This window comes from Pezoporus wallicus, unplaced genomic scaffold, assembly GCF_028554395.1.
Source record: "Pezoporus wallicus isolate ANWC-B61680 ecotype Strahan unplaced genomic scaffold, APGP_CSIRO_Pwel_v1 scaffold_7107, whole genome shotgun sequence".
NCBI classification, from domain to species: domain Eukaryota; kingdom Metazoa; phylum Chordata; class Aves; order Psittaciformes; family Psittacidae; genus Pezoporus; species Pezoporus wallicus.
Genome location: NW_026642114.1, coordinates 6,137,457 through 6,157,575, shown reverse-complemented (window position 1 = coordinate 6,157,575; position 20,119 = coordinate 6,137,457). Strand labels below are relative to the sequence as shown.

The following is a 20,119-nucleotide window of genomic DNA, read 5'->3' as shown; positions in this document are numbered from 1 at the left end:
CTAAAACTGAGTAAATTATGTCTATTATGTAGACTAAAGGGATTTTTATTTTTTTAGTGGACTTGAAAATGTTTTGTGGCCTCTGAATAATTTGCCTGCAAAGTTTATCTTACAGTACTTATTTTTGGACTTGGCTTTAAAATACCTCGGAACTTCAAGGGCCAGGCCTGGATTTTCCACTGTGTTGTTTTTGAAAAGCCTTTCTCAGTTACTTCAGTGAAGGCTCTCACCTGTGCCCAGCAGCACTGACTCCTCCCTCTCCAGATGGGCACAGCTTTTATCCATCCCTGCAAATAGCTTTGGGGAAGGGATTGACTGCTTTTGGTTTAATGTTTCATTAAAATGGATGAAAGTTTAAATTTTCTTTTATTATTTAAATTTGTAAAGTCTGACAACCATGTTTCCCTGGAGGTGGAATGGTGATGGTCTCTGTGTGCTTTACAAAGGTGGTGGCACTGCTATATGTCAGGAACAGAAAGGCAAGGATGAACAGGTCACTTAAGGACCGGGGGCACTGCCTCTTCAGGGTGTCCTGATCTCCATCAGGCTTGCACTCTAACTCTGGGCTTCCCAATAGAGGTTACTCAGGCTCCTGGGTGGTCTTCTGGAGGTTATGAGGGCTCTGTACCCCAGACCAGAAAGCACCAATTGCAGCGGGCAGGTGGAGGAATTGCTGTGTCAGTGGTTTCACCTTGGCCAAAGCTCCATCTCTCTCAGCCCCTGCTGAGAAAGGGAGTGGGTGTAAGGGCTGAGAAGAAGGGGAGGAGATGTTCCTGACTGGGTGAGGAGGTAGTTTCCAAGGATGAGTGAGAAGGGGAAGGTGGAGAAGAGGATGTCTAAGGTTGAGTGGGAGATAAAAGAGGTCTTGGAAAGTTTGTAAGATGCTGAAGGAATCACTGGAGAGAATAAAGGAGAATTAAGGGTGACATGCTCCAACAATTAGGGGATGGTGCCTCTGAAGCACTGAGGACAAAGAAATGCCTCTGTCATGTAGAAGTGATCACTGTTGTTTGGCTGATAATGATGACATGTAGATAACAGATGTGATGAGGTATAGATAGGAGATGTGGTGGGTTCCTGAGCTCTAAGTGTTACTGATAGTACTCTGAATTCCTGCTTCCAGAAGCCATTCCCAGCAGTTTGCAGGGAGCAGGCCATGCAGTAGCCAAGCTGGGAACCTCTCGGCGTGGTAGCAAAGGGGATGCAGAGGGAGCCTTTTTCTCCCAGAGGAGCTCTGCTGCCAACACTAGAGCAGGGCATTAGTGTGGGGCCCAAGGCTGCACTGATATAATGTGCTTTGAGGGGCCACCGCAAAGCTGCAAATGCTGCATCCACTTAGGCGGATGCATAGTCTTACTCAAGATGACTCTAACTGAAAGAAGGTGATGAATGAAAGAAAATCCCCGTCATGTTTTTCAGTGTGGTGATTTGTGAGGATCATTCTATGCAGCCAGTTTCACTTTATTTGATATAGGTCAGTCTTGCCCATGCACTGAAGGCTTGAATAAAGAGGAACCAGAAAGCTGAGCCATCCCTTCCTACCCCTTTCCATTCAGCTCATGCACATGTTTCCAAAAGGGAAATCTAAGTCACAGAGAGATCAGGTTCCACTTTTACAGTAGACTTTAGCAGAATACAGAGATTTTGTAAGCAACACAATCAGCATTTTTCTGAGACAAAATTGCTTTAATTCCTCTAAATATCATACATCTCACAACTGAAACAGGGTGTGCTCAATAAAAGTGTCATTTGGCTACAGAATAGGAAGAAGCCAACAGTCATGCTTAGACTGTCCTCAACAGATGCTGTAGGACACCATTGGTGTCACAACCCTTCGCTGCACTCACTCTGACTTCCTTCCTGTGTTCCCTATATTTCCTTAGTTGGTGGCTACTTCTGAGATTAGGCTTTGGGCAGTTAGCTTCTTTCATTTTCTAATGCACATCTATGTGCTACTGGACCACTTTTCTCTCAGCTGCCTCTCCCCATAACCCAGGCTTCTCTTCACATCCTTTTTAGTGAGATATCAGATCTGGGAAACATCTGAAAATATGGGATCTGGTAAAAAAGAATGGACATTTGAACCATAGCTGAAAGTTATGTTCTGTCTCAAAAAAATCCTGTTGGTGTTTGTTATTCTTTATATTCACCCTTCCAAACTCATGCATCCATCAGTCTTCTTCCAGAGATATTTTCTAGGACCAATACATTAAACAGTGTTATAGGGTAGGAAAATCTGAAGAATTTAAAGACGTTGCTGGAAGTCTAATTTTAAAAAAGTAAATCTGAAAGCTGGGCTAGAAATCTAAAGGATTAGAATAAGTACTTGTGAGTGCAGATCAGCAGGACCTGCTGTCTCTTCTGGGTTCACATGAGCCAAGACCTATGAATATAGCATCTGGCAGAGAAACAGGAAAACACGCAGTACAGTGCAGGGAAGGGGACTGTTTATTGGTGAAGTAGACACAGACAGAGGCATAGATTGGGGTTCAATACAGATCCCTGAAATTCAACATCAGTCTCCTCTCTGAGAGGGTTGAGAGCCTGCTTGTTCCCCATTTGGCTTTCATTTTGGCTTCTGGTTTGCAACCATAAACTTGTTTGATTACCAGAGGTCTCTAATGGGTGCTTCCAGGATGTGCCTTACCAGCCTAGGGTGGCTGATACAGCTGTGGGGGACAAGCGTGCTCCACACTTTGGGGAATTCCAGATGACAGTGCCTGCAAGGCGCACACTTGTCCTGAGCTGCCAGACCCTGCTTCCTTCTCCTCTTGCACAGCTGTGGGCTCCATTAGGTAGCGATGTCTACAAATCACTGCAGTGTTAAAATGCAGAGCAAGGGGAATTCTAGCAGTATGTGGGTTGCCAAGTTCCTCAAGTTTTAAAGGTACGATCTGAAAAGGAGCCTACTCCCTACTCAACTAAAAATACAACCCCAAGATTCAGGCAATTAAGTGTAATGGTCATGAACTTTAAACCATTTGTTTACCATTGCTTCTGATGCATGTCAAGGTCTAACTGGAGAAAGCAGAAAGCACATGGATTAGGATTGCTGGAGCTGAGGCTGCCAATTTCTCTGCTCTATAACTTCTCTATCCAGCCCACACCACTTGGAGTTTGAGGCTAATATATTAATCTATGCATGTATTAAGGTCTGCTAAGGGTTAACTTCTGTAAGCATCCAGGAAGAAAGATTAGTTTTTAGTCTGGGTATATGGGTTTGAATTCTACTTCCACCCTGAATTCTGACTGTGGCTTAAAGCTGGTCACAGCATTTCTGCAGCCTTTATTTTCATTACTAGGCACCAGCATTTTGGTCCCTGCAGATAAATTAGGTTTGGGAGTTTCTTGCTCTAGGAAGTGCAGTGCATACTCTACCTGAAGAAATTAAGGTCTTTCTGAATTTCTCTATCTAGACAAGCACAAACTCCTTTTAAAGCAACACCAGACTGGGACTCAAGTGATGAAGGTTGCATTTCCGGCTGCACAACTGTCTTACTGAGTAGCCATGAGTAATCCTATGACCTCCTGGTACCTTAGTTTTCCCACAGCTAAATTACACTGTCTTCCTTTGTAGAGCACTCTGAGAGCTATGAATAGAATGATCCATATTAGATATCATTATTTAGACATTATAAATTATTCTTTGGGTACATTTGTATAATGTGGAAGTGCTTTCTTTATAAGAGTAGATGTTCTTTTTGCATCAAGCTTTCCTAAATACTTCACGAGCAGATCCTTTAGAGGAATATGTCTTGTGGGAAAAATAGAAAAAAATCCAACCCAACAAACAAACAAACAAAAAACCCAAAACAAACCACCCACAAAATCTGTAGTTTACAAAGAAGGGCTTCTTTGACCCCCATCTGCTTGTCCACTGACTAAGGACTACAGAGCAAGTGACAGAAAATTGTACACTATTGGTAGCCATTTGGTGGGGAGAAGCAGAAAGCAACATTCCGTAACTTTGGCAACAAGAACAAAAAAACCTCCAAATTATTTTGCTCATCCCTACTGTGAAAGATATCTTCTTGCAAGATTTTACACTGTGGCTTTACACCAAGCCATGAAGTTTGGCACCTATAAAAGACACTGTTAGTTTCCAAGAGTTTGCACATCATGTGGGAGAAACACAAACCACCGCAGGGTGCCAGCTTCTGAGGGAAGCTAAGGAGAGCTGGAGATGCTTGGATCTCTTGAAACACAACACAACAGCTTTACTGAGATACCTTATTTCTGCTTTCACCACAAACTCTACTATTCACCCGGGGCAGATCAGAGTGTTGAAGCTCCAAGCCTATTTTGGATGAAAAAACTGAGAAAACTATACCATATTTTGGTTGAGACAGTCTTTTGTGTCCTTGGAAGAAGTTTGCTGGACTCACACATGCACCTCAGTGGTGCTTGAGCTACAACCCTGTATCAGTGAAAGCAGGTGGCATCTGCCTTTAAGGTTAAAGCTACAGAGGAGGGGCTGTGCATGCTCAGTATGAAACCTAGGTCTTGCTTTCCTCAGGACCTTGTATCTTTCCCCCAGTGGTAAGTCCAGCCTTGGTGTTTTGGGTTTATCCCTTTCTAAGAATGGTTGGTTGCAATGAAAGGTGGCTTTTGGGGTGAGAAATGTTGCTGCATTGTAACAGTTGAATGTAATTGTTTGCTATCACTTTTCTGGTGTGGAAAGTGCTTTGGATTTTTTTGCTTGTTTACTTGCTTTTCTTTAATGTCTTTGATGTGACGGTAGGAAGGGGGAAAATGTGGTGAAGAGTGGAAGCATGTGCTTGCAGTGAGATAGTGGGAGCAGAAATGTCTTCTTTTCTCTCTGGTCTGCCACCAGTTTATGTCATGCTGGGCCAAGCAGTCAGGACTTTGTTCCCACACGCATTGGGACACTTGGCTCCAGAAAAAGGCAATAGTAGTATAGATGGGCTAAGGCTCATGAAAGGCAAATGATGTTCTTGCTAGAGTTTTTTTGTTTGGCTGTTGGCTTTTGTTGGGGTGGCCTTTGGTTCAGGTTTTTGGTTTGGGTTCTGGTTTGTTTTTTTTTGGTGAAGGTTAACATTACCAGCTTTCTAGGAAAGCCTGATGTTGAGTGCTGCGTGGGTGCAGCTGTAGGGGCATGTTGCTCTCACTGCCATATTTTGCAGAGCAGTGTGATGACAAATTGAATCAGCTGGGATGCAGCCCTACTCCAATGGGCTGTAATGCAGCTCTTCTGGGGAAACGATCAAGAGGCAGGGAAACAGAGTGCCCAAGGCTCCAGCACACCAAGTGTATCTGAAAAGTGTTTTCACCTGGAGTCTGGGGTGCTCTCACTTCAGCAAAGCAAATAGGATGGAGCTGAACTAGACCTCAGTGGGAGCGCATGGCTGACTGAAAACTGTCCTGGGATTCAGTGGTTCAGGAGCAGTGTCCCAGCGCTGCTCAGGGAAACAGTGTCATTTTGGTGATCTGCTGGTTTTCAGAGAAAACTTAACCTGCAATTTTTGTTAATTCATAATCTCCTACTGGTTCTTAAAGGAAGCGGTTGTGGATGCAGTGTTCTATTCAGCTTGGAGTTTCAAGGGTGCTGTAAATCCCTCTGCAGTTCCAAACTAGTGCAGTTAGTGCTCTCTGCTTGTGGCAAGCTGCTTGCTAACTATTTCAGCAGTTAATGCAGGAAATTAGCTTGTAGACTTAAAGTGGAGGACAAGCTAGACCATATTCACTATATGCTTTGTTCTGTCATAGTAGTGTAACAGCGTATGTTTGGTAGTGCCTCCCACAATGTGCTTTGTGATGAGTTGTGTGTAAAAGTGATGTTATTTAAATGTCTTTTAATAAATAAAAAAGCAGCTGGTAGGAGCAATTTGAACAATGCTAACTCCTGATATCTTGTGATTAGCTTTAGTCAGTCACTGATTATTTTACTGAAGCTGAGTATTTGCTGACATAGGAAAAGACAACTAAAGTAGTGAAATGCATGCATAGATCTTGCTTAGGCTTTAGCTGTTCTTGTGGAAGAGCAAATTTGGGCACTTTGGTATTCTGTAGAGGAGTACACAGAGGAGGCTACTCTATGTTGAAAGCTATTAAGAAAAATGTCACTAGATTTAGATTTTAAGATCACAGGGAAGGAGACAATTCAGCTTGTGTGAAGCTTTGTGCTGAACTAAAGTTGGTTTTCTTGCAACTTGGCAGCTTTTTCCCACCTGAGAGCAGGGTGCACCGAACAGTAAAAAGCAATTCTCTCTACCTCTGTAATACTGTATCCTTCTCATAGGTGCACCTGATCCTGCAGCCTCCTTTAAAAATAGAGCTGTATGGGTAGTAAAGGTGTTGAAGATAGTGTTGAAGGAGTCTCTCAGATTTTGCTTATGTAAAAGTATTAATCAGGGAACTTCTTTTGTGTAGTATAGGAAAACACACCTTTTTTTGGCTATAGGGTAGGATCTGGTAATGCTTTTCTTGGTAAGCCAGGAGCTTGGTTGAGTATAGGGATAAAGATGACACAGCTGGAAAATGCCTTTTTCTGGAGAAATCTGGGGCTGTGTTTAGTACAGGCATGAAATTGTTGTGTCCTTAACTGGTGTGCCTCTTTACAATAGCTCTGTTAGCTTCAGAGGCATAGAATTACAAATCTGGCTACATCAGTCTATGCAGCTAATACCTCCTTCCTCTCCTGTGCTGCAGGCTGTGGGCACTGTGGGGAGTGCTTGTTTGGGGTAGGCTTATGATAACCAACTTCTGCTTTGCTGCTGAGTAGGACCACACTGGGTAGCTTTGCCTTCTTGAGACCTAGGACTTTGTGCAGCTGTGAACCAAATTTGAGCATGTCACGGCACTGAGACTTTCCGAAAGAAAGGTCTCTGAGGAAGGTCTGTTTTGTAACAAGTCGTTTTGGTGAGGCTGGTTCCACACAAGGAGCCTTGTGTGGATACCTTGGCAATGGATTCAGAAAAAGTGATTCTAGTGTTTAAGTCACGGGCAGTTGTTATAAGTGGTAAATAATGAGCACTTTGGTGGCGTCTCTGCCCATTCCTTGGAGGTCAGGATTGAGTGCAGGGTATTGAGTGGTGCCTGGGCTCTGTGGGTTGGAGCATATACTCCCTATTACTCTCCTCTAGAGCTTGTGGTAGTGTTGATTTGCTTAGGTGAGATCTGCTCTTCTGGGTTTCAATATGGCACTCTTGCAAGTGCCTTACCAGACTGAAAGTTTGAAAGTAGTAATTTCTGGTACTTTGTGGGATAACTGCTGTTCTCAGAGGATTTGTGATTATTTATTCATATGTAGTGTGGGTATGTGCTCACATCTGTGAGGCACAGCTATTAGCTATGCCACTTCTGAATTTTATTTTTATCTCTGGCTGTTCATGAACTTTTAAAGGATGTTGGGTTCCTTTTCTTAATCACAAAAGCAACTGAACTGATACTCTCACCTATTTTGAGGCATGCCCAGCTGTGGCTCTGGGGGCTGGAACAGCTTTGATTTTTGTTAGTTTAGGAAAACTGCTCTTTTCCAAGGGCTTGCAATTCCGTGGGCAGCGTAGGTGAGGAAAGCCATGCTTTTTGTAAACCAGACACATCCTCAAAACAGAAGAGGCCATACAAATTCAGTAGAAAGAGCTAGATTCCTCTCTGACAGCAGCCAGAAATAGATACTTCAGGAGAGAGTAGAGGAAAAGAACAACTGTAGTATGATCTTCCTTCTACAACACCCTTTCTTAATTTTAGCAGCTTAATAATTTAGGGTCTTCCACGCAGCTGGTTAGACCATTGTGCTGAACAGCACCAAAGTGAGCCAAACCAAACGTTAATCCAGTTCTCTTTGTAAACAGTTTATAGCCCTGGCTCCTGCCACAGCCAATCCCCCATCAGGGAGCGTGGCCGTTCACCAAAACAACTCTTTTGTGTGAACGTTTTACAGGGTGCCCCCGGCCTCGTAGCAGAAAAGGCAGTCACCTGCCTCCTACTCCAGTTAAGTCGACCCCGGAGATTTTGCCAACTGTAAATACACTGAAGAAATTCCTCCCGCCCCCCACCCCTCACATCCCTGCAGCCATTGAGTATTTTGACACGGGCGTAAAAGCTGCTGAGTGTGAATTTAGAAATTGGCCAGTGGGATGAGAATGTGCAGCTGTGGAAAGCGCGAGTGCTCCAGCTTCGTCACTGCTCCTCTTGGGCCCACCTATTTCTGTGAGGCTTGTGGGAGCTTAAGGGGATAAAAATGGCTAAGGTAATTAGCAGATCTGGCAGAAATCAGCTGGCTGGACTAGGAAATAATTGGAGGCAAGAAGGCAGTAGAAAAGCCATCAGATATAGTCTGATGTGGTGGAACTTATTACCATAGAAAATAAAGCAAAAAGAAGGGGGATATTGTTGCTGTTGTTACTATTCATTTGTCCAAAACCAACTCCCTCTTATTTTAGTACAAGACCTCATCTGCAGTGGCTGGGTATAGGAAAAGTCAGATAAATCATGCAAGGGCATGCAATCTAGAGAAGCAACCAGTTAGGGACAGTAAAATTGCATGGAGGTGCTCCACCTGCTGCAAAGGCTGCCCGCTTTGTGTGGAAAGTTGCTTATTTGGGGGTAAAACAGAAGGTAGCATTTTTTATTATTTTTTTTTTCTCCTCTGGGATTCTTATGACACAGCATCCCAGTGAACTCTAAGAGGTATTTAACTTATTGGGAAGTTTCTCCTGTCTAAATACAGCATCTGCTGCAGTGTGGAATGTGTGGTGTACAGCTGTGAATGTTCTAGGCATTCAGTGTGTCTCCTCTTTCACACAATAGCTTCTATTTATGGGATTTCATTGATCTGGGCTCACACATCACATTCAACATAGCTTTGTGTGTGCATTTTTTTCTCTTTTTTTTCTTCTTTTTTTTTTTTTTTTGCTTTTGTTTTTTAAGGTTTGTAGAAACTCCGAGCCACTTCTCCTGGAAGGAAAGTTACTACCGATCAGCCATGTCCCAGAGCTCGCAGCCCAGGGAATTCCTCAGTCCAGAGGTGCTCCAGCATATCTGGGACTTCCTGGAACAGTAAGTAGCCCTTACACAGAACCTGTAGAAGAAAGCGTTTTGGGACAGGATGCCCCTATAATTAGGCTACTCAAGGGAGTGATGCTGGGGTATTTGGAGTCTTCTGCACTTATTGATTAGAAGGTGTGGGTAAGAGTCTGTGATGACTGGCAACTCTTGAGCTCTCCAGAGGTTCTACATCCAGGCTATGGGAAACAGGTGCAGAGATCAGTAGCGACAGTGACTGTCTTGAAAATCTCTGGTGGTTGGCATTTTCCCCTAAGGAAATGGATTCACTGCTCTTATGTCCAAGCTGCATGTTTTCCTCTCTTGCTGATGCCGTGGAGGGACAGGAGATGGAGATTGTGCAGAGTTCATCCAATCAGGTCCTTTGAAGGAAATAAAACCAACTTTTTTCCCATTCCTGACTTGCCATGACTGATGCTGAGACAGTTACTGCTATAAATCCTCCACGAGTTCTGTCTTTCAGTGATTTAAATCCTGTGCTCCTACCTCATTTTTCTGGTCAGACAAGTGAAATGTCCCTCCAGGCTCTGTCCTGTTCAGGAACTGCTGTTAGCGTAGCAGGTGATGAGACAGTTGTCCATTAGTAATTACTTACTTTGTCCTGAGACTGGTCTGTGGTCATGCCTGAGTCCTGGGTGACACCCTAGCATGAAGGACAAGGTGGGGAATGGAAAATGGAATTTGGCCAATTTTAACTGTGTTACTCTGTTCTTTTCAGGCCAATATGCTCAGTTCAGCCAATTGATTTAAACTTCATTGACACCCCATCTGAAAATGGCCCTACTAACAAAATAGAGATCAGCATGGACTGCGTCCGGGTGCAGGACACAGAGCTGAATGACCCAATGTGGGTGAGTAGTGAGAACTTCCTTAACCTTTGGGGACAGATGAAGAGTGTTTACAGGAGCTATTCTCGCTGCAGTGCCCTGGGGTCATCTTTCCCCTCTTGATGGAGGAGCTGTGGCCACTGCCTTTGACCCAGGAAGTTCCTTCTTTCTTTGCCTGTAGTGTCCCACTCACAGAAGCTGGTTGGGAGCATGGCTTTGCGGAGTGACTCTGGTGGTGGTGAGCAGAGGTTCTGTACATGTGGCTAAGATGGACGGTGTGTGGCCTCTGGAAAGGCTTCACCCCTCCATGCCTCCCAAGTGCTGCAAGGGGGAGCAGGCTGGCTCCTTACCTGCTCCTTTTCTCCTGCTTCAGCAATGGTGGGAGAGAGGGATGAAGCAGCTAAACAGGCAGAAGAGCTGAGGAGTCTCTTGCACTTGCCTGGTCGCTCAACTGTCATTGCTCTTTCCCTGTTTAGAGCTAGTTTATGTGACCTCAGGGATAAAGTAGCTAAGATAATTGGTATTCTGGGCACAGCTGCAATTTTGCTGATCAAGGGCAGGGGTTATTACTGGGTTTTCTTCTCTTGAAGGTCAGATAGGAATGAAAACTTGGTTTCAGGGCATAGCTGGGTTTTGTATTTTTTTTTCCTGTGGGTTTTTTGTTGTTTTTTTTTTTTCCCCTTTTTTCTCATTCTATATCTCCAGATAGGCAAACCTAGAGAGTGTTTGTAGCCAGCCTTGGCTGTGGGTGTCTCACCAGTATAGCTCGAGACTAGAATGTAGATGAGGCACTGGTGGTTCATTGTGGGTTCATTGCCTTTGGCGCAAACTGACCAGCTTTTTCTTAGCAATAGCTTTGAAGAAACCAGAAGCTGTTCTTGCAGGCTGGAGCAGGAGGTAGTTCAGGAGTTTGAGCTTTTCATGTCCTCTTTTTGTTCTTCACGGGTTTTGTATATGTTGGGGTAAAAATCATGTCTGGTTTGAAATTTATGTTGGCATGTGTAAGTTTTCCTGTACCTCTATGTTTCCATCCTGAGAAACTGTGTCAACTAATTCCCTGGCTAACCGACCACTATTTTTCATGTGGCAAACAATGGCTTGTTGGCAGCCTGCATCCTGGCAGTTACTAACCTGGAGGATATCACATCTGCAAAGTAATTGCTCCCTGGTCATGCTGATTGCAGTCCCCAGTGACAGAAGCCTTGACCTGGTACTGCTGCTCCTTGTGTGCCAGGGAGACTGCAGTGCTCTTCTCTTTCCTTCTGGTGCCGCAAAGGGTAAAAAGGCCACTTTGAGGTTGGGTATGTGCTTGGCTAAGGTGGTGGAAGCTAATCCAAGTGCACAAGGAGAGGTGACTGACAAGTCAGGTTATCTTTTGATTCTGCATTCAAATTGGGCACAGGCAGGTGGTGTACAAGCCTTCAATCAGCATCTGGATCTCAGCTTTTCCCAACAGCATGGCACAGCCCCAGTAAAATGGTGTCTTTCCAGTAGCTAGTCCAAAATGTTCTTCATGTTTAGAGGGACTCCTGATTTTCAAAGTTGCTGATAATGTTCTCTTTGAACTATGTCTCCTTAAAAAACAATCCTTGACAATCTAAACATTATCAGCTGAATTTTTTCTCCTTCCATGCTCTAGCACTAGCTATATTGAGTACAAGCAAAACCTCCCCATCTCCAGCTCCTCTGAAATGCCTGCAGAGCACTCTGGTAGCTGATGGGCTAACTGGAAGCTCTTGTTCAGAGTCTTTTTCCTATCTGTGGTGCAGTGAAACATGAATGGAAAATCCCTTCCTCTTGCTCTCTCTGAGCATGGCTGAAGTGAGCCCTGGGGCTAGGAGAGGAGGGCAGGCAACTTTTGCTATGCAATTACCTCTTGCTTATGGTGGGTTTGATCCCAGCCTTGCAGGAGGTATTTCTGGAAAGGCTGAGCTGCCAGGTGACTTCTTTAAAAAGGGTTTTTCACTGACATGACAAGCTGAAGGGGGGAGCAGGGAAATTCCATCCCATCCTCACCCTTACTGTAAGGCAGTGGCTCAGAGTACATTAAAGTATGTACATTAATAAATGTTTCAGTTTGTCTTCGGTGGAAGACAGCACCTTCACTCAGTTGAATGCTGGACAAAAGCCTTTACAAAGCAAAATATGCACTGCAAACCTGTGCAAACAGCCCGTCTTTTAAAATGAGGAAAGCTCTTTTTACTCCCCTTACCACCACCACCACCTCCCTATAAATTTGCAAACATCCCTGACGGGTGACAACTCCCCCTTGCAGAGAAGTCCGTGTTTGCTTTGCTGTTTCTGGGGCTCGCAGCCGCTGCAGCTTGCATTGGCAGAGAATGTGTAGCCTGGGGCAAGGTGTTTGCTTTAATCTGAAATACCTTACAACCCTCTTCCCCTGCAGCTTCTCTTTTCCTTTGGATAGCTTCAGGGCAAGAGCTCCCTTTCCACCTGTCTCTCCTGTAACCCCAGTCATGTCACTTCTAAGCACGAGGTGCTGCATGCAGCTGATCGCAGTTAGAGTTGAAGAGGGCAGATAAACACAAAGGAATGCAGCAGAAACAGAGGGGCCCTGGAAGATCACAGTGAGATCAAGGCAGAGAGCTTTTTATTATCAAAATTGTCTTGGGAAAAGAGCAAGGACAGCTTTTCTCTATAATGTACCACCATGTGAGACTGAAATAGGTGCAAAGCAATTAGGACTGGTTTATTTAAAGCAATTGTCCTTAAAAGGACTTCAAGGAAATCTCTGTCAGCCTTTTAAAATAAGCTTTGCACCTTCTTCCAACTTATGGCTGGAAAATTAAGCTTTTAGACTTGAAAGATGTCCACCCTTGATTCCAAGAGTTGTGTTGGTGAGAGAGCTACTATTTCTTTATTATTTCATTTTTAGTAGGGTACAGCTGTTTGTTCACAGCAGAGCTGGCAGTGGGGAAGGAGCTACAGTGCTCAGAGCAGTACCTGAAGATTTTGTCCCACTGGTGGGCTGGAAACTGAGCATATGTCCAGCCTTGCTGAACCCATCGGTTGTGTTTGTTGCCTTGAAAATACAACTATCTGGAAAAAGCTGGAAAAGAAGGTTGGGTGACAAGGAAACACCTCATCTGAGTTACAGCTTTGGCTCGTGCTGAGCCAAGACTTTACAGTTCTTACACTCTTGTTTGTAAGGAAGAAATATTCTTCCTGTGCCCCATATAAGAAAGATGTAAGGGTGCTGATCACCATTTTCTACCTTGGGATGAAAAGACCTAAATGGGACAGGAAGAGGGTTTGTGGGTCTGGTGTGACATTAGACAGTCAGCAACTCCCCAGCTGTGTGCCTTGTGACTGGCTCTTTCACAATGTCCTGGGACATCTGTGAGGCTGATGGCTGTGCCCCTTCCTCTCCCATGGCGTTGATCACAGCCAGGCTGGGAAATCCCAGCATAGATCTGCCTTTTTGCATAACTAGAGTGAGGGGCTGGTGGTCCTTGTGGGTGCAGAGAGCATTTAGTCTCTGCCATGGCCCTGGCGTGGGAAGGAGCTGCAGATGGCCAGGAAGGTAAGTTGAATGTCTATTCCTGTGGACCTCTCTGTATTTGCTAGACCAACCAAAAGGGTGGTCCCTAGCCTATTCCCTGACGAAGGATGTAGCCAGCAACCATGGGTGTTATAGGAGTTTCTTTGGTTTGATTTGGCTTTTTTTTCCTGACTGACTAAATACCATGGAACTACAGGGAGGAGCAGTCTGGAGACATCTCTAGAAATGAGCTGTATGTTGGTGTAATAACCCCTGCATTGCCCTGGAGGCCCTCTCTGTGTGCTGTCAGCCTGTCATACCAGGTGCAAAATTCTTTTCCTTCACCATCTCCCAGAAGTCCTTAAAATTGCTCACTAATGTTAAGAGATGCTAGTTTGGACCCAAACAAACCTTGTTTGGGCTAAGGACTTTATCAGGCAGCATGCTGATAAAAGCATTATTTGAGGGGTTTGCAGAGTCTAGAAGTCTTCTGCCACCATCCTAGAAGCATGTCCAGGGCACTGGCGACCTTGCTGATGGGAGCAAGAGTGCTGTCCTCAGTGATGGAGCAGCTCATCCCCCTCCCCCTGTACATATCTTCCTTTCATGCCCCTGAGCAAGCCGTCCTCCCACAGCCCCTTGCCTAACCAGTTCAGTGGAATGCCTTTTCCCCAGACAGTCAGTGTGGTCAGTGTTTTCTTAACCTGGATCCTTCCCTCCCCATAAAAGGCAGATAGAATTCCCTGCCCTTTTTTTGGGGGGGTTTGAGTCTTCAGCTTTGTTGGCTGTGGATGTCCCAAGCCTGGTTTCATATTTTCAAAAGTGAGAGCCTCAGCTCTGTAACTTCACTGTTCTCCTTTATACACAAAGATGGAGGTAAAAACAGGCTGTAGGGAGAGACTGGATGTGGCCCGTCTAGGACCTGAAGGTGTTGAGGCTCTCCACTTCAGCTCTCACACTAATGAGTTGGTATTTGATACTTCCTAATGGAAAGAAACCTTTCCCAGTTTTAACGTGCTGTAGGCCCGTGGAAGAGCTACTCCAGCCAACCTGCACAGAATACATTCGCCATGCTGCAGTGCAGTGAGCTAGAGAGGAGTGAGACTGAGGACTCTGCAGAGCTACCTTGTCCCAAAGTGGCTGCAGCTCTCTGCATATTCTTAGCCTTCACATCATGTAAATCAGCTCAACAGTTCATTTAGTGGTCATACACTGAATTCCTGGGTCCCTGGGAGCCCATCACATGGGAATTGTGGTCAGGATCAGGTGTGCAATAATATGATGGACAGGCATAAGAAAACCCAACCCACTGTCCAGAAGGATGTCTATTGAGCCCAATCCAATGCTTTAACAGAGATCAGAGCCTGCACTTCAGTATTAATTTTAGTTGCTTTCTTGGAAGTGTTTTTCTGGGTCAGGAGAAGTCCATTTGCTGCAAGGTGATGGTTGAAGAAACAGATGACAGCTGGTTAAGGGGTGGTGGGACTGCAGGGCAGGGAGGGCATCCCTGTGTACTGACAGCAGAGCAAGGAGTTGGTGTGGCATGTGTGGTGTGGTTGAGCAGTGCAGGAAGAGCGTCGTGATGCAGAGACTGACTATGGCTGGTGTGTGCTTCCCAGGTCTGTGGCAGGTGCCACAGCCCTGTGTTATGTTGGGAAATGGTTTTGCACCTGGAGGATAAGGACGATTTGATAAGTAGATATGGCAAAGTGGGTTGTGTGGCGTCTATTTCCATGTCTAAGTATTCCCAGCTTGACTGTAGAAAGGAAGGAAGGGCTCTGTACAGCCCAGGGATGTGATCAAAGCTTTTATTACTGTCTGGATTGTGCTTGAGAGAGTTTGTAGCTTGCCAAGTTTCTCTTCTTTGTGGGTATTTGTTCGTTCCAGAGTGTGCAAAGAAAGTTGAGATTATGCAAAGGCATTTCCATAATGAGCAAATGCATTATTCTGTTGGAAGTTTCCCTCCAGCGCCTCTCTTGTTTGCAGTTGAACTCATAAGCTCTCCTAATTTAGACTTGTCTTTGTAATTCTGCTGAATGTTTAATTTTCTGCAGCGTAGGTCTCTCCAAATGATCTAATCATCTCATTTAGGCTTGCAGATCTACATCCAGAAATGGTCAGTTCTTTCAAATAAAAGGTGCACTTAGAGAATGCGTTTGTACGTTGTTTAGCAAAAGTCTGAAGACTTCTCTCATTCTGTGCGTAGTAGGGCTCTAAAGACATATTTATGTTTCTTTAAAGTAATTTTTCACTAGCTCCCTTTCCTGTGCTGTTTTGCCCTAGCTGTGGCTGCAGACCAGGGCTGGCTAAATTTCTTTCTCTATCAACGCAGTCACTTGACAAGTATCTTTATACCAAATGTTTAATTTTTAATGCCAATTCCCTAAATTCTCAGTAGTACTGGAAGACAACAAACGGGTGTTCTGGGTGCTATGCTATATAAGCGTGTATAAGATTCCTTTAAATATTTCTGCCCTTTCAAGTATCTTGCTTTGCATTCATCTTGTAAGGAATAAATTAATTTTAAGCTGAAAATCACAGACTCTTCTGGAAGAGAGCAATGTGTGAGATGGGGTGCTTTGTGTTCATTCTGGCCTGGCTCCTCTGGAGGTCTGGCTTTAACTCCCCGACTCATATTGTTACTAGCACTTGAGGTGGAAGAGTGTTGCAATTGCGAGACCTGTCATCTGCCTACACGCAAATGCTTCCAAACAAAAGAAGCAGTTGCTTCAGAAGATGTCTTCCCCAAGCAGCTAGGCCTGCCTCCAAAGGCTTCCATGGTGCTGCACGTGCTCCTTGCTTAAGTATGGAGCAATAATGCATTAGCACTTATTTTACATCTTTAAAAGGTCTGCACAAACACTTAATTAAAAGGCATCTTGATCTTGTAGGCACTTTTGCCTCTGGAGCAAATTTATGCTGTCTGATGGGAACTTCACTCTATGTTTCTATCTAGATGATAGGAGCCCCTTCTTTTCTTTTTTTTTTTTTTCTTTTCCCTCCTCCTCAAACTATAAGCATAATTCCTATATTTGTTGGGAACACTTTGATTGGGTTAGAGCCTGTAAGTGATAAACCCCTTGGGCAACTGGTGTTTCAGCAAGCCACGAAGCACATCTTGAATATCAATAGAAGTGGAGAGGCTATCCCAAAAATTTGCTTTCTTCTAGACTTTGTGGACTTCATTATTTTGTTCATTTTGAGCAAAACCCCAGCAAATGGGGTTTGGCGTTGGTTTGTTTTTTTTTTTTTTGTTTTTATTAAGCAAATTGATGGAAGAAGGAATATGAAGCCTTTTTCTCTTGTTAGCTAGCAGTAGGGTGACGAAATTGAGCTGCCCATATCCATCCAAATGAAAACTTTGCTGAGCTTTGTGGCACTCCACTTTGTGAGGTGAGATGGATGGAGAGTATCTTGCAGTGCTGTTGCAAGCTGCAGTGCTGTCTGTGCCAGGAGAGGGGCCAGGCACATGGGACATTTCCTTTTGTGCTAAGACAAACCTGGAGCACAGCCCTGGGAGCATCCGCTCTCCTTCCTTGCCCAACACAGCCAAAGCAAATGTGCTGCAGTGAGCTGTGTGGTGTAGCTTTTGTTTTTAGAGTCCTCTCTTGCATTAATTGGGATTCTTGCTTTGAAGAAAGTCTTATGCACCCAAAGTCTCACTATATATGTTGCTTTGTGGTTCTGCCCACAGTCCTGTTAATGACTATTATTTTTCCTCCAGTATTTCAAGAGGAGACTTTAAAGTAATATTTTCTTCTCAATGTCTCTACCATCTGCTTTCCATGTCACTGTTACTGATTTGATAGCATTGAAATTGATGAGGGGGTGAATTGTCAGGCAGTCACAGAAAATTAAATCAGTCTCTGTGAAGTGTAGATTAAGGAGTGGTTTGTGGTCTATGTTAGTTTGCTTACTGCTGAATGAACTCTTTGCTAATCAGTGTCTGAATTTTCAGAAATTAATGAAAGATCAAAGGAGTTTTCAGTAACAAATGTAACTGTCACTCTAAAAGCATGTCACTCTAAAAGCACCATATCTCCAGGCTGCTTAAAAAGAAAGCAAAGAAAAAGATACCTTAAAGCAGTCTTCTCTTTGAGGGCATGGATGGGTACAGTGGACCTCATGGTGATGTCCAGGCTAGACTAAAATTAATCAAGTCAGAAACTAAAGTGTTCGATCTTCTAGGGAAGGTCTCTGGCCACATAACTGAACCCTACGGCTGTTCACTCTATGGTGGTCATTGGATATGGTGGTGGGCTGAGGGTACCCAGATGAAGACCAACACTGTAAAATGCAACACTTCTGCATAGGAAACAAGGAACAAAGAGGATCCTTGGTTGCACTGGGTTATACCTTGTGGTCCAGCACATCAGGGCAACATAGGATAATGGCTATGTGCTCAGGTGAGAAGCTCATGTGCGAAGCTCACACGAGGAGCCATCAGTTGCAGGGTCAGGGTTTAACCAGAGGTTTGAGAGACTGTTCTCAAATTATTGCAAATGGGTAACTTTTAAAAAAAAAAAAATTGGATTATTGTACAAGGTGGGAGGGATTTGGCAGCATAACAGAGGCTGGCTAGAAAGAGCTGCTGTGATTGTGCATTTATGAACGGTTGTGCATTTCCTGAGAGCAATCTGTAGTTTATACAAGATAAGGGAAGAACAGCACTTTCCCCTCAACTGCTTATGCAAGAACAATCCTAGTCTGTCAACAGTTGCTCCTCTCTCATAATTAAAAACAAAGACTCTAATCTGTCACTATCTCCTGTTTTTCCCTTTGCCTGGCTGGAACAATCTGTCTCTGGGATGCAGGTTTGTGCCATGACCCTGTCCCACCTCTAGCTGGAGGGATGAGGCTGTTCGTGCTGCTCAGGAGCAATTTTTGTAATTTTCTTATGTAATTTCTTCTCCCTTACTTTTACAAGTATTGGGGGTGGGGATAGGGAAGTGGATGGAGTGGGGACAGCAGTGGCACAGGTCAAGCATGCCGTGCTCCAAGACCCTAATCGGGAAAAAACTCAGTTTGAATGTCGAGAGTTGTTACTCCAACAAAAGAGCTGTTGATAGCAGAGGCTTGAACCCCTAAGATCCCCTGGTCATTTCTCCATGCACCAGTGTCTGCTGACCCATGGTTTTGCAGTCATCAGTGCAGAATTGTCTGCTCAAGTGTCTGCTGACCTCTGGTTTTGCAGGTTTATCAGTTGCCTTGCAAAGATCTGTGTGCAGATAGTTGGCTCCTTTTATCTCTAAGCTTTTTTAGTAAAAGCAACTGTTTTAAAGAGTCACTAGTGTACATAAAAGTCGAAAAATTGTGTAAAATGAGCAGCAGGAATAAACAGACAACACTTTCTGATAAATCACCTGTATGCTCTGTGCCCATCCTGTCTTATGGTAAATGTGGGAAGTGTTGCCACTTGGGTGGAAATGACTCCCTTGATGGGGCTGGAGGGAGTTCGGTTGTGAAGATGGCAGGGAAGGTGTGGAGACCTTGCATCACCTTGGCTGGAGAGCTGGATCTCTTCAGCAGAGTGTTTTGCTCTCTTAATAAACGGAACTCTGCAGCTGAAGGGCAGAGTCCTCAGGGACTGTGTGTGCCCTTCCTAAACCAATATTGCACTGTGGTTGTGAAGGGAACTGGTTTTCTTTCACAATTCCTTTCCACCTTCCCTCTCCCTGCTCCCCCCTTATAGCGTTATCTCCTGACATGATGCCATTAACTCTCTAATTAGCCCTAGGGGTGTTCTGGGGGAGATAACGAGACTGTAAGAGCTCAAATAAGCAGCGTGCGCAGATGTTTACCCAGGGTCGGAGGGCAGGGCTGTTGTGACAGACGATTGCCTTGGGGAGAGCATGCTCCCTGGGGAGAAGGAGAAGCCGACCTGTGCGGTGGGCAGAGCGGGGCTCTCCTGCCCTTGGCGAATCCATCTGTTTACCCTGCACTTTCAAAATGGGGGAGGGGGCGCGGGGCTCGAGTAATTTGAGTTCCTTGGAAGAAGGGATTGATCCTCATTATCAAGCAGTTGCAGCAAGGGCATGATTCTGCCTTGACGTTTCAGACACTTGAGTGCTTTCCAAAGGAAGTTCTGGGCATCACACCTACCCCGAGCCAGTGGTGGAGAAGCCCGGAGGGCACTGAATCTGTGCTCGCGGATGCAGCAGAGCAGTTAGCTCTGTGGGAGCTGGGGTGCCCGTTCCTCTGTTGCATAGGGATGATCTGCATTTCCCATGCAGTGCATGGAGCAGCCTGCCCAGGGTGCGCAGAAGGCTGTATCCAGTCAGCAGCTGGCAGGATGCTGCCTTCCAGCAGCATCTCTTTTTTAGTTTATCTTGCCGTATATGATTTTTTTTTTTTTTAAGGGGGAAGTCCCTGTTTCAGTATGAGCTGGGCTCTTTCACCTCTTCCCTATGGTTTGAGCAGTGAAGACCAGCTTTGCCTGAGTTTTTGAGAAGGGAGGGTGACTTTTGTGTTTTTTGAAAGCATTTTTTACTTGCTCTCGAGCCTGGTTACCTGTTACTGCAGTCTATCACATCTGTTCCTGTGAAGTCTTCACTGGAGAGACTCCCAAAGCCAGTTGGCAGAGGCTTGTTTTCTGAGCGTTCAGCAGTTATTCAGATGTAACAAACAAAAAAAAAAACCAAACCCAAACCAAGCCCCACATTCTATTTTTTTCCCTCCTCCTTCTGTTATCTCAGTCCTAATTTGTAAACATGTCTGAATGAATGTCACACTCCGTGGTGACGCGGTTCATCCAGATGCTATTTTT

General features: G+C 44.7%; 1 protein-coding gene across 5 annotated transcripts in view; it reads left to right on the top strand.

Annotated features, from left to right (window-relative positions):
• Positions 1-20,119, top strand: part of TP63 (tumor protein p63) — a 159,518-nt gene that overhangs the window by 67,475 nt on the left and 71,924 nt on the right. For 3 of the 5 annotated variants that reach the window (XM_057427310.1, XM_057427309.1, XM_057427315.1), the window contains exons 1-3: positions 5,369-5,443; positions 8,893-9,021; positions 9,746-9,878. In XM_057427310.1, the coding sequence (XP_057283293.1) occupies positions 8,948-9,021; positions 9,746-9,878 (207 nt within the window). In that variant the 5' untranslated portion in view covers positions 5,369-5,443; positions 8,893-8,947. Of the gene's footprint in view, positions 1-5,368; positions 5,444-8,892; positions 9,022-9,745; positions 9,879-13,317; positions 13,396-20,119 lie in introns of those variants that run through there. The other 2 variants (XM_057427316.1, XM_057427312.1) reach the window with 2 other exon arrangements.